Source organism: Pyrus communis, chromosome 2 (assembly GCF_041283825.1).
Source record: "Pyrus communis isolate YQ-2024b chromosome 2, ASM4128382v1, whole genome shotgun sequence".
NCBI lineage: Eukaryota > Viridiplantae > Streptophyta > Magnoliopsida > Rosales > Rosaceae > Pyrus > Pyrus communis.
In genome coordinates, this window is record NC_142566.1 from 24,111,372 (window position 1) to 24,126,058 (window position 14,687).

Here is a 14,687-nt window from a genome sequence, read left to right on the forward strand (position 1 = left end):
ATGCAAGGAGCCTTCCTACAAACATATTTCAAAACATAGGCAGTTAACTTAATTCATATCAGATGTATGAATGTACACTTATGCACGTTTACACATATGATATGGCACTCGATCTATCGGTTAAATATCAGAAGGTAATGGCAGTTTCGCAATTGATAATGCTTATTCTCTAGCTCGTAGCAGCCATTCAAATCCATATAGGCGTCGTTGAAGCTTAAACTCTTCAAAGCGTATGGTATTGGCAAAATAAGGTTCTTCAATCCCAATCCAAAAGCACTCAACGCACTGACTGGGTCAATAAATCGATTAGTAGGGGAGCGGGGAAGACAATTAGGAGAAAGAAAAATAGGAAGGGTAGTTAACATTCCCAATATGAAAGCTTAGACGTCCAGTCTAAATATATACAATGATTTGTAAAGAAGGAAAATACACCTTATCTCTCACAATTCTCAACAATTCACCCATATACCAAAGGAATTAATTACCAGCTAGGGAGATTACATTTTTAAATTTACATCTCTCTAATAGCGGTGGGACCGGCTTGCTTTGGTGGGTCTCTCTTTATTAGAGACATGGTTCAAATGTAGTTTACACAATGAGGTTTCTTTAGAACTGTTAGGATTATAGGATATTATGATCTCATAGAATCACGTTTGCTAGAGAATATGCTGTTAATTAAGGTGAAAAGTACGAGAGTAATAGACTCACTGTAAGTCTCTATGTAATTTCAAAAATCTATTCACTGAAAGCCTTCCTTCTTCTTCTATATTTCTTTGGCCCCCTTAACAAGCATCACCCTATACCAAATAATCTGTCACGTTCTTTCTCGTTTAGGTTTAGGGTTAAGGCCATCGCTCATCTTGTATAAGCAAACCCTGACGAAACCCACTGCCAATGCCATCGCCGGAGCAAGTTTTAATCTTCCTAGTCTCCAAACTCGCCCGACAGCCCCATTTTGGGCGTTGCCCTAGGGTATGCCGCGGTGCGCACCTTGCTCAAATTGAGCTCCTACTCCTCGGTCCTACCCAAGGTCCGTATCGCTCCCTCCGTAAAAATTTCTGATCTCCGGCCAAGCCTCGCGTTTGATCAATCCGACCAGTTCACTGCAAAGCTCGCCGTCTTCCGTGGCACCGTTGAAGCCAAGTCTGCCTTGGACGACAGCAAATGGAATATCTTTAAAAAGTCTGATGTACTCGTCTCACGAGGAACAATAGATAGAGCCGTCATTGTTCGGAGAACTCAAACGGTACGTTTTTGTTTCTTGTCACTGTAGTCTGTCTGTAGTCTTTTTGGACGAAACTGAAATGGAAATTGAATTTTTGTGAGGTGTGTATTTAACGAATGGATGGCCCTTTTCGGATGGTGGGATTTTCGAGCGTATTGGAGAGCACTTTGGAGAGCTTTGACAGATCCAGGATCAAGCTCCTTACGAAAGGTGCTCAAATTATGTATTTTCATTATTTTCTGTGAATTTTGTTGCTTATATAATTCATTTGACCACATACAAAAAACAAAAAACAAAAAACAAAAAACAAAAAAAAAAAAAAAGAAAAGAGAAAAAGAACATGAATGGTAATTTTGAATCATATTTGTGTAGGTTCCTTTCATTCTTGTTGAAGGCGGTGGTCGCGAAAAAAAACCGATTTCCGATTTTGTTGTTGTAAATGTGCATAGATCAAGGCAGCCGTTACCTCTCACTACAGTTTATCGACGCTTGCACCCTGTTATCGCTTCTCCTTCTCCCTGTTCATTCTTCGAGGCACTTTATGGCCGTGACGAGTGCCAAGTGAGTTTTGCAATTTTTCTTTCTCATTGTTTTAGGCGTCCAAAGTATCATTTTCTTAATGTATAACCCGAACCCTATCTTTTTCGTCTCTAGCATAGGGCTACATACTAATATAGAGAGAGTGCCCATGTGGGTTCCACAAAAAATATAGCCCTAGCTAAAGGAGTTGCCTGCTATATTTAGCAAGCATGGTAGCCCTTAGCTCATTGATAGCCCGTTTGCTAGAGACGGGTCCTATCGATCATAGCTGGAGATGGTCTTATCATCTGAGTTAGTGTTTTTAACTTCACTAACTCTTGTAATGTGATTTTTTGTTTGTTTGTTTTGCTTCTGGGTTTCAAGGGTGGAGTGCTCGAGGAAGAGGAGATTCTTCGTTTGGGAAGGGAAATTAGTGCTATTGGTCTCTACAGTTTCAAAAATGGACTGCTGGAAGTCAAGTCCTGCAAGGATCTTCCCAATTTTCTGCAAGTGGATTTTGTTCTCAGCACTTTCTTTTGAATCTGTACTTTGATGTGTGCATTCTAACTGATGTATCTTTTGCAGCTCTAGGATGTCTAAGGAACAGATGGTTGTAGATCTTGCATTACGTACAAAACAATTGTTCTGGAGTGGGATTGTTCTTGGTTCAATGTCAATTGGCCTCCTTGGCTATTCTGCTGTCAGGTGCAAATATATCCTCTTGTTCCTTCACATTCAACCAATGATTAAAAAAATGAGGTTTTTTTTATATGGGTCCAAAGTAACTAAAAATTGAACCTATTTCAAAAGTCAAAAGTCACTAAAAATTGAACCTATTTCAAAAAGTAGTCTATAAAATTGGACCTATTTCAAAATTTCTCTTAAAAATTGTCGATATGCCACTCATTACTACGGTATGGTGGTATTCTTCTTCACTTGGAATTGAGAGGTCTTAGGTTCGAATCTCGTAGATGACGAATTCAATACCAAATTAGGCTGCCCATTGTGTGACTTAGCCGAACTCCCCCTCCCCTTAATGTAAAAATATCAATGTATTAAAAAAAATTGTCGATATATACTCGATAGGGGGCGAAGCACTATCTTTCCTAGATTTCTCTGAAATTTCAAAGATATTTTGGTAATATTGGCAATGTGAGTTATAATTATCTCGGTGAATAATTCACAATTTAGACATTTGAGAAATTCCGTGATACAAGTTTTGATAAAAAAATAAATTAGATTTTCACATCTTATTTTTCTCTTTCTCATTAATTGAACTTTTTTCATTAAGGTGGTTTGACTTTTGTTCATTTTATTATTTGAATATTAAATTTGTTTTTCATGTCAACACTATTATTATTATTATTTTTTTTAGTAAAGTCAACATTATTAATTTTAGAACTGAATAACTTATTAGTCATTTCCAAATATATCCTTTTAGTATTTTTTTTTTCATATATTTTTATTTTAAATTTGTATCCATTTTTTTGCTGAATAGAACCATGTTTATTACATGTATTTATTTAATTTATGTTTGAAAATGTATCAATGGTTATTTCTTAAAATATATTAATAATTATGTGGGTACATTATTTTTTCGCTAGAACTATGTGAAAAATAAACAATATTACTCTATTATTGATTTTTGAGTAATTATGATAGTTTAATAATATTGTTTAAATTTGTCTAAAGTTAACTTTTGTTGGGATATTGAATGCATAAATGCAAGAGTTAAACCTCTTAAATGATGGTAATAACCTCAACCAAAATATTTAAACAAATTAAGTTTTAGTCTAATAATTAGGTTGACTAAACACCAGAACCAAAATAACCTTGTGATAAAATTCAACCGATTTGGGATCAATTCCGAGAATAAGATTCATTGCACTTTCTAGTCAATGTTCCATAAGTTTGGTTTGAAATTCAAAGGCATATAAAGTTTTTATACAACTGCTCTATCTATGTTCGCATACAACTACTTAACATGATGCTTTAATATTTTAATTACTTTTTCTGCATAATTTGTGTCTTACAAGGTTTCATAAAAACCCTAAAGGAAAAACAAAATGGAATGGAATAGAACAATCCCTTTCCACATTGCATCTAATATTCCAAGTTTTGTTACTAAGTTTATATGTTAAATGCGGATGGTTGATTTGGGAATTTTGTAGAAGTTTCAGACAATTTATGTGTTTTATATCACGTTTCCATTGTTTATTGTTCTTCCACCGATATTGATATATATATATATATATATATATATATATATATCTTTCAATATTTCTCTAAGATCAAGCTATAGATACCACCAAAACCAAAACTTAAATCCTTGTTAATCTACAAATATTTGTTTCAGGATTTGGAATTGATGGAAAGCGTGCAAGCAACAAAGGCAGCTACTGCAATCAATCCGTGCTTCTGAGAACAAAGCTGAAACTCAAGTTCAAGAAGTGGATGCAGAGGATGATGTTCCAAGGCATCAGTTGTGTGTCGTATGTCTTACGAGTAGAAGGCAGAACGCATTCCTTCCTTGTGGGCATCTGCTTTGTTGCCAACCATGTAGTGTACTGATGAAAAATCACGTTTCACCGAAGTGCCCTCTTTGTCGGAAGGAAATTCTAGTTTTGGTACGAATATATGAATCTTAATTAGCATCAGTTTTTCTAGTCTTATTTTGTGGCTTAGCCAAATCCCCTTCCTTCAATATCTTTGTGGGGGAAAAAACACACTTTTGCTAGTAGTAGGAAAGTAGTTATATGGTGAGGGGGTTTTCTAGTTACATCGTTTCATCACTTTCTTTGCTCTCAGCATAATGGGCTATAAACGAGCTGCGCTCGAACGACCTTAAAAACTTAGAAGTTCTATATTGAACTCAAACTATCTTGAGCTATTTTACTATGATGAGTTGTCCGCTCTTGTAACAAAACATAAATGATATAACACAACACTTTCAAATATAATGCTTTATCTCGCATAAACATGATTTTTTTAATGCACGTAGTCTCTTTGGAAACAAAAGATCTGAGGGATATAATATCAATATCCTTCCTAGAAAAGTTCAAACTGAAGATCGTCACTTGAAAAAAACAAACATAATTCTCCAAAAACAAAATCTCAAATAAGATCTTTCATTACACGTAAGTTTATTTTGAACAAGATCTAGTTCAAGATGTCTCATGAAAAAAAAATAAAAAACGAATTACCTATGAGCTTTGCTAGCCAATCATACCAATGTTCTTTGTTTCTTATTGAGCCGAACATTAGTGGCTTTGCTTGTCTCTTTCACGAGCTGAACGCCAAACGTTAGTGGATTGCGTTCTTCAAATAAGATGTGATAGAAGCCTTCACAGCCTTTCCTCAATATCCGTTTCGCCTTTATGGCGGAGATTAATTCATGCTTCAGTTTCCTACGTTCACCTGTGAGAGTGACCACATGCATGCTTGGTCGTCGAAAAGTGACCACTTTGTTTCGGCATTCTACCAAAGCATGATTATGAAACAGCCAATCCGTTCCTAAGATTACGTCAAAGTCCACGATATCCAACGGAATGAGATTAACTGGCACCATTTAATGAGGACGGGCATCCTCTGTACTCCCATTGGATGTAACAGACTTCGCCTCGTAGCATAGCGATTCACATACGTACCTGATAGGAGTACCTTGAGGTTGGATCATTTGAGAAAACAAGGGTGATATGACTGAGTGGATGACATTCGGATCAATCAAAATTTTTGTGAAGTGACCAAGGATGTTTAACGTACCTAAGATCATGTCGGGGTTGTTTTGAGCATCCTTGTGAGTGATGTTTTTGACACGGCCATGGGTCTGCTATCTTCCCGCATGGCCTGTTCCTCAGTTTCCCGATTCAGGTTACCTCGACCCTGGTTGCCTAAGTTTGCCTGCTTGTCTGTCAGCTTTGCCATTGATGGACGTTCTCCTGTGTTCTGATATTGACCACGTCCATTCCAATGTGCCCTCATCCTAGTAATGAGGTGCGCCTCTCTGGTGTTACATAGTGCTTTCAGCATAGGAACCAGACCGTCTGAATACTAGTTGACAGCTCTCGGATATAGCGTAGTATTGCTCTGATAGTGGATGACGCCTCCATATGCGGCCAATTGAAAGGGCCAGTTCTTATGAGTAAGTTTGGCTAATAAGGGACTGTTGTGAGCTAATTCTGCTACTTTTGGGACATTGGTTAGCCCGATGTCCTTGCTGACCGCATGTATAACAACATGTACTCTTGTATTGAAAACAATTTTGAGCACTGGATTTGCTGGAACTGTCCTGAGAGCAGAAACGAGAATTACTCGTAGACTTAGACCTCAGAACGTGGTGTACTGGAATTGGAACCTCCACTAGAAGATACAGGGTTGTAATTGCTCCGTTAGAAAGATTAACTCTATCAGGGTTCAAAGGAAGACTGCCCCCTGGTGCTCTCATGCTGAATGCTACTACCTTCATCACCAAGATTGTCACTCGGGGCATTTCCCGAATCCTCAATGCGAAGTAAAGCATCGTAGAATTTGAGATATGTGGTACATTTCACAAATGCCGCTAGAGAAGCCTGCAAGTGACCTTTTTGGAATCCTCGACGCAAAGTAAAGTCTCAAATAATTTCAGGTCTTGTATTTCGGAGGCATGAACCTGCTCTCAAATCGTTGCTTGAGTATATCCACTCTTCTCTTTCGCCCTTGGGGATTTGTTCCTTCTTATACCTCCACCACGACATTGCTACTCTTTGCAAGAACCATATTGCCATCACGACCCATTGGACAGAAATTAACTGAAGTGTGCGAGAGGTAAAAAGAAGTGTGTGGATAGCACCACCCTAAATCAATATGATTATTTGTTTAAATGAATATCAAAACACTATGTTATATGTATGGTATTTTTTTACTTCATTTTTTTTGTTGACAACTTGAATTTCATATAATAAAAGAAATATATCCTCGAAGGGTCTATGAATTAGAATTATAAGGAAGTGAACATATACTCCTTTAAAAAGATTGAAATAGTGCAAAGCTCTACAAATATCACATTTTCTTAGAACCATATAACATAAAGAAACATATCACTTTAACTATGTAGTCATTTTTCATAGTTAAGGTGATATGATTCTTTATGTTATCTGGATAACTATGTAGTCACTTTTCATAGTTAAAGTGATATGATTCCTTATGTTATCTGGTTCTAAGAAAATGTGATATTCCTAGAGCTTTGCACTCTTTCAATCCTTTTAAAAGAGTATATGCTCACTTCCTAACAATTCTAATTAATAGAATTAAAGACTTTTGGCTAAGAAGTGCTTCATGGATAATGACATTAATTGATTCATGGGCTTGTAGACCCCGTAGGTCAATTTGGGACAACGGGTGCACAAAGTTGAGAATCTATCATACATGTTCATAAGGACGAGTGTTATCTAAATAGTACAAGAAAATAGCCAAAGTAAGGGAATAGCTCGGAGGTCCACGTAGGATTTCCACTTAGCCTACCATGGTCATTTTCTTAATTTCACGGGTTCGGCATATAGATACAATAAATTTTGGGATGAGATGTTTTTTCCCTTTTCCCCCCTAATATTTTTGTATTTTTTCCATTTTAATGATTAGATTAATCTTAATCGTTGAATTTTTTATTATTATTTAATCCGAGAGTCCAGAACATGACACATGACACAATATTAACTTTTTTCAATTTTTTTTAGTTGGAAATCCAATGGCCCTTCCAAAGCCACGTCAGCAAGCCATTGGGGTCTGCTGTTGGACCCCTGCAACGGAGCCCATTGTTGCAATTTATGTTGACCGCTCTCCTCTCTTAGCACATGTATTACACGCACATAACAAAAGAAAAATAATAAACATGGTTGACATCATGCTAACGTCAGCCTAACCGACTGACAAAAGCAGAGCATATCTTGCATGGGTATTTGGACATGCTTTGCATGGGCCACCAATTGCCCAAGCAAATTTGGACCGCTGGAGGTGTTTAAATGGGTTGGAGGGCATCTCTTGTTCCTGATTTTCAAGTCAAAAAGGAAAAATGGCAATGTAACGCGACATTGGGATTCCTTTTTCAATTAGAATTTAAAGGACAAAAAAGGAGAGAGACTAAGAAAAAATAAATATGCACTATGAATTCACAACTTCTCCGTGCTCTCTCATCCGTCGCCCGCCTTGTATAAGCAAATACTGACGACAACCACCGCGCGCAATGCCGCGCGGTCAAATTTTAAACTCCCTAGTCCCCGGACTCGCCCTCTCCTTCAAAAGCCACCTTGTGGGCTTCGCCCTAGCGTACGCCGCTGTGCTCACTCTCCACAAATTCAGCTCCTACTCTTCAGCCCTACGCAAGATCCGCAAAGCTCCCTCCGTCAAAGTCTCCGGGCTCCGTTCAAACCCAGCGCTCGATCAATCCGACCAGTCCGACGCAAAGCTCATTGTCGTACGAGGCATCGTTGAAGCCAAGTCTGCCTTCGACCGCAAATGGAATAGTTTCAAGTCCGGCGTACTTGTTCAGAATACCCTACATTTTCAGAGAACCCAATCTGTGCGTTTTGTTTTTTTTTATTATTCTACAAAAACTTCCATAACTTAATACCGTTAAATTAATAACCTCGGTCCGGTTCCGAGTTGAGATAACGTTTGCCTAAAAATGATTTTCTGATGTGTCGTGTAAATTCTATTTTTTTTTTAATTCTTTTAAATGCAAAATAAAATAATCTCTTCAACGTAATATGTAAGTTAATAATATTAACTTAAATAGAGTTTTTAAATATTTATTAAAATAAATAATGTAATATATTTATAACATATTTTAAGAAAAATGATTAGATTTATGAATTTTATTTGGTCAAATAAATATATATTATTGTTACTTAATAAAGAATATAAAATTCTAATGTTTCTGAAGAAAGTTTGTTCAAAAAAATAAAGAGGATAAAGAATACCTTAATTAATTAATAAGTTGTTAAATTTATCAATTTTTTTTTTTTTGCTAAATTAGTAGATTTTCTTTGGTCTTAAGGTTATTAATTTATTGAGATTTAATTATAATCCGTCTTACCTGTAGTCTATTTGCATAATACTGAATTGGAAATTGAATTTTTGTGTGAAGTGTGTAGTTAGCGATTGGATGGCCCTTTTCGGATGGCGGTCTGATGATAGTATTATTCTTGTTGATCGTGGTTTCGGCCTGAAGTCAATTCTTGATTTTGTTTATCGACATAATCATCATGTTGACGCTTCCCTCTATTCAGCCCTGAAGACACAATTGGCGATAAGTACCCTGTGAGTTTTGCAAACTTTTGGCTCTTACTGTGCTTATTTTTACTACTTTGCTGTTTTTTTTAACAAAAGAATATAGGTCAGGCTGCACGTCTTGCTGTATTTTGCAGTCCTAGGATTTAGCCCACCTTAGCATGCTTGCTGGAGTCGGGGTTTGGGCATTTTCGGGCCGAAAGGAGCCGGCTGAATAGACACTCTAAAACCTCGGACACGTACTCGACACGGTTTGGACACGAACAAGACACGATTAAGACACTGGTCAAGATACGGTAGAGGCATTTTTTGTAAATATAAAAGATATTTTGGGGCATTTTTATAAAAGATATCTTGTGTTTTAATTATTGTGTATGGTGAACAAATTTGATGAACATGATTATTGTGTTTATTATATTTTAATCGGCATTCCTAGCCACGTCCGTATTCCTTTTTTTTGAAATTTATCGTGTTGCGTGTCGCAATCTCCGTGTCCGTGTTCATGCAACCTATCCATAATTGGAGATGGTAGTGTCTTTAGTTTCTATAATCTTTTTAATGTAAATTTTTTTTTGTTCTGATTTGCTTTTGGTTTTGAAGGTTGGTGTGCTCGATGACGTGAAGATTCTTCCTTTGGGAAAGGAAATTAGTGCTGTTGGTCTCTACAGTTTCAAAAATGGAGTGCCGGTAATCAGGCCCTGCAAGGATCTTCCCTATTTTCTGTAAGTGGCTTTGTTCTCAGCACCTTCTTTTGAATCTTCAGTACTAATCTTATTATGGCAATTGTGCTTTAATACTAGCTCTTTGTACTTTGATGTGCATTAAGGCTATTTCCAACCGAAATAGTTAAATATAACTCTGTCTATAATTATAATCTTGTAAAAAATTATTTTGCAATGAACAGTGTCAGACCATACTCATATATCATCTCCAATTAAAGAAACTAAACATAGCCCTTCAATAATTTATTATTTTAAAGTTTTTACTTTAGATTTATTAGTTAATTTAATTAAATTACTTTTGGATATTTTCAAATCTAACCGTTAAATTTAAATTAATTATTGCATTTGAAGAGCTGGGTCCCAAAAAAAGGTTAAAATGTGGGCTACATTTGGCCAAATAATGGTCTGGTGGTGAGCTCTATAGAATTATAGTTCATCCATTGGTTGAAGATGAGTTTTTGGACCAATTAGACTATTTTTTTGGCTTTTGGACCTTTAGCTCTCTCAATTGAAGATGGCCTAAGTGATTTTGTATCTTTTGCAGCTCTGAGATGTCTAAGGATCAGATGGTTGTAGATCTTATACTACGCACAAAAATACTCTTCTGGAGTGGGATTGTTCTTGGATCAATATCAATCGGAGTCCTTGGCCATTCTGTTGCCAGGTACAGTTTTCCTTGAAACATTAAATTCTTGTCTTGCAAGTTACGTTCAACCTTTATCGCTACTGTATGTTTATAGGCTCGTCTAAGGGTCAACCTTTTGTAGTGCTACTGAATTTGGATAACACGCGTGTAATCTCCTCTTGTTCCTTCACCGTCGTTCAACCAAGGATTAAAAATTTGACAAAACTTAAATTCTTGTTGATTTACAAATATTTGTTTCAGGAATTGGAATAGATGGAGAGTGTTGGTTTACGAATATTTGTTTCAGCAACAAAGGCAGCGGCAGCAATCAATCCCTGCTAATGAGAGCAACGTTGAAACTCAAGCTGAAGTAGGAGTGGATGCAGCGGTTGATGTTCCACAGCAGCAGTTGTGTGTCGTATGTCATACGAGTAGAAGGCAATACGCATTCATTCCTTGTGGGCATCTGATTTGTTGCGAACTCTGTAGTGTAAATGTGAGAAATCTAGTTTCACCAAAGTGCCCTCTTTGTCGGGAAGAATTCTTCCTTTCGGTGCGAATCTATGACCCTTAGATCATATCGATGTATCTTTCAATGTTCAGGCTCTCAATGTCAAGAGAAAATTTGTGTGCATAAATGAAAAAGATAATCATGCAAACCAAAGGAACCTAACAAAATAAGGGTAAGGGATATCAGATCACTGACTTCACGAATGCATGATCTCAAGGGGTTATCCATTCCAATATAATCCTAAAGGCCAAAGGAGTGGCCATTTACTAGACTCAACAACTGAACTCACCCGCCACTTAGGACATTGGTTTAGTATTATTCATTACCTCTCAGTGAAAGGTAGGTTTAAATCTTATAAATTAACAATAAAACTAAAATTTATCAATAAACCTACACCCAATAATCAAATACTATTATCACGCAATCTTTATTCTAAAACCCTAAGACACTCTTATTGAGAAAAACAAGCTCGTTTTGACCGACGGACGATGATTTTAGAATTTTGAATCGTTCAACTAAGATATAAATTGATTTATGCACGTTTTTTTCATTTGATTTCAATTTTTTTGGGAGTTTAAGAAACTAATCAATTGCTGATTGATTCATATCTTGCACAATATAAAAGGTTTTGTACTTATTTTCATGTTTATACTAGAAAACGATATTAAACTGAAAATTTGTGGGTTGAACTCTTTAACTTTCATTAGATTTTTATATGTTTAAAAATATATTATGATTGTCAATTAAAGTTAACAGACATTATTTATGACGGTAAGCCCTTCTTTCCTATATTCTTAAACTGATTTAATTTGTTTATGTGACCTGAAATTAATTCTTTCTGCTCAACCCTAATGAATATGATTTTGTTTTAATGTGTAATCGTTTCTTCATTTCGCGCGGATGATCCATTTTGTACAGTACTTGGTTTGAAGGTTGGAAAACCCTCTGGATCGCAATTTCCTTGTAGCATCTGCGCAGAAGAAAGGTTGGAAAACCCAATGCATGGATCTTTTCGATTTAGAAAACCCAAAGGATTATGACAATGGTAAAATTTTGGAACATAATACAGAAAAAACTACAAATTGTGTATCACTACGTAGTAGAACTGAGGAGCACGTGCGGAATGGAACAGCGGAGTTTTCTCAATCAGGGAGATTTACACCTAGATAATCAAGTGCTTGATGGGAATTTTAACTTGACGACGAGAAGGGTTAGTGGAAATGTTGTTGTTCCAGTTGATCCTGAAACCAAGATGGTTTGTTTCAAAAGAGAACCTGGCGGTGCAAATGCTGAAGTATGTTGATTTTACAGAAACGGAAGAGGCATCTTTCTCTAGCCAAGGTGCAAACAATCATGGATCATTGCAGATAATAAGTGAGTAGTACCAATTACTTTGCTCTGCTAGAGGCCCCTGCTTCACGACTGACTTTGGGTTTGATGCACCTCATACTTTGCAGGTATTATATAAATTTATATAAGTTGTGACTAAAATTTAAATTAAGCATTGATGACACTTATTCGAGCTCTCTTCGCCTTTCGACAGTACACTGTAGGAGCTTTGATTTTATTGATTGACAAACCAGTATACGATAGGAGCTCTGATTTTATTGATTGACAAAACAAAGATATGATACACAAAACGTAGTAGAGTTTCAAAACAGAGAACAGTTTCTGATTTTGTTTATCGACGTAATCATCCTGTTGACGCTTCCCTCTATTCAGCCCTGAAGACACTTTTTGGTAATGCATGTCACGGCATCATTTTGTTGATGCTTCCCTATATTAAGCCCTGAAGACACTTTTTGGTAATGCATGTCACGGCATCCTAATCTCATAACATTCTCATCCAATGTTTTAAAAGACAAAGGCGTAGGTGATGCGTTCCATGGAATTATATATATATATATATATATATATATATATATACACACAATATCTTGATGAGATATATATAGTCTTAAAAGAGAAAAACAAAGAATAATATATAACAAAATTATGCTAAAAAGTACAGATATCTTTTGAGATTTTTCGGTCTATAAATAAAAAATATTAAAAAAATTCTTTGTGCTTATCTTTTAGTTTTTTAATATATAGAAAATACTACAAAAACAAAAACTTACAAAAAAGAATAATATAAGAATATGATGACAAAAAGTTGTTAGGAAAGAGAAAAATCAGCCACAAAAGCTTGCATCTTCTTCGTTTCTCCAAACTCTCTGTAACCCAAGAAAAACCCAGATTTCAACTGGATTTTTTTCCAGGTTTCGTCAACTTTTAAACAAAGCCGACGCCCAATCGAATGCCCTAAGGTGCGCCCCGACAAAGTTAGGTGAGTTTTTCATCTACTCCCACAAAACATAGGCGAAATGGCTGCCGCCCCACGTCCAAGGCCGCCTTGGCGAGCTCCAAGGCGAGTTTTTTAAAACACTATTCCCATCACATGCCAAACGCTCAAAACATCAGCAAAATGCATGTCAACAGTGATGTTTTGGCGTGCCATGATGCAAGGGTTAGCGTGTCAAGTGTTAGACAAATGCATGGCATGACAAGCTAACCTTCGCATCGTGGCACACCAAAACATCGATGTTGGCCCCGACACGCCATGCATTATGTCGACAATTTGCGAGGCTTGTTATGGCATGCCATGATGGGAGGGTTAGTGTGTTGAGACAAGTCATGGCTTGTCAAGACTTGTGACATGTCATCGCATGTCAACAATGATGTTTTAGCATACCACAATGTGAAGGTTAGCGCATGTTAGAAAAATGCATGGACATGACATGCTAAGCCTCGCATTGTGGCACGCCAAAACATCAATGTTGGTCCCGACATGATAAGCGTTGTGAATTGTTGACAGAATGCATGTCATGACATGCCATGCATTCTGTCGACAATTCACAAGTCTTGTTATGGCGTGCCACAATGGGAGGGTTAGTTAGTCAAGACAAGTCATGGCTTGTCAAGACATGTCATCCCCTACATTCTGCTAACAATTCATGAGGGTTGTTATGATATGCATTTTTCTAGCACTTTGCTTATTATTTCGGAATAATTTTTTTTTTAAAAAAAGATCTAGGAAAAAGTAGATCCCGGGGCTTAAAATTAATTTTTTAGAAATTAATACAAAACAGGACGCTAGTCATATATGAACGTGTTCTTACCGGTAAGAACACGTTTATTAGTAAAGCTGAAAATTTACACATGTTCTTACAGGTAAGAACACGTTCATTAGTAGATTTGAAAGTTTACAAGCGTTCTTACTGGTAATAACCTTTGTAAATTTTCAGCTCACTCATGGAACGTGTGCTTACCGGTAAAAACACTTCATATATAATTGGCTACTATTTTTTAGTAATTTCCAAAAAAAATAATTTAAGACTCTAGGGTCTACTATTTCCTAGATCTTTTTTAACACTTTCAAACATAATGCCTTTGATTATCACATATGATAAACCACTATTATCTTCTTCCACGACTGGATATAGTCCTATCAGGAGTCCAATTTCTAATCTACTTTGAATTGTAATTATGTTATCACTTGAACATTAGTTTTGTCCTCCACGGATTACTATTAGCTTTGTACTGTTATAAATATCAATGATCAGTAGACTCGCTCATTCATTGAATTAGAGATCACAAACTTTGTTCTATTCTCTTTCAACATATACGTGATTTTTTTATATCCACAGTTTTAGAAACAAAAGATCAGAGAGATATAATATCAGTCTCTTTCTTAGAAAAAATTCAAACTGAAGATCGTTGATCTCTTTCTTAGAAAGATTTCATTTCTTCAATACGTAGGACACCGAATCAGCATCCGGG

General features: G+C 36.3%; 1 protein-coding gene and 1 pseudogene across 9 annotated transcripts; both read left to right on the top strand.

Annotated features, from left to right (window-relative positions):
- Positions 1-101: 101 nt before the first annotated feature.
- On the top strand, positions 102-4,410 carry LOC137747724 (E3 ubiquitin-protein ligase SPL2-like; annotated as a pseudogene).
- A 3,413-nt stretch (positions 4,411-7,823) lies between these two features.
- On the top strand, positions 7,824-11,006 carry LOC137746492 (E3 ubiquitin-protein ligase SPL2). 9 transcript variants are annotated; one of them, XM_088688356.1, is made up of 6 exons: positions 7,824-8,297; positions 8,865-9,037; positions 9,114-9,535; positions 9,608-9,729; positions 10,274-10,393; positions 10,616-11,006. In XM_088688356.1, the coding sequence occupies exons 3-6, from the start codon at positions 9,533-9,535 to the stop codon at positions 10,926-10,928; spliced, it is 558 nt and encodes a 185-aa protein (XP_088544482.1). In that variant the 5' UTR covers positions 7,824-8,297; positions 8,865-9,037; positions 9,114-9,532; the 3' UTR covers positions 10,929-11,006. The 9 variants fall into 9 exon arrangements, 6 of the variants coding, with proteins under 6 accessions (XP_088544482.1, XP_088544484.1, XP_088544494.1 ...); XM_088688358.1 differs by having other exon boundaries at positions 9,119-9,535; XM_088688368.1 differs by having other exon boundaries at positions 9,145-9,535.
- Positions 11,007-14,687: the final 3,681 nt, after the last annotated feature.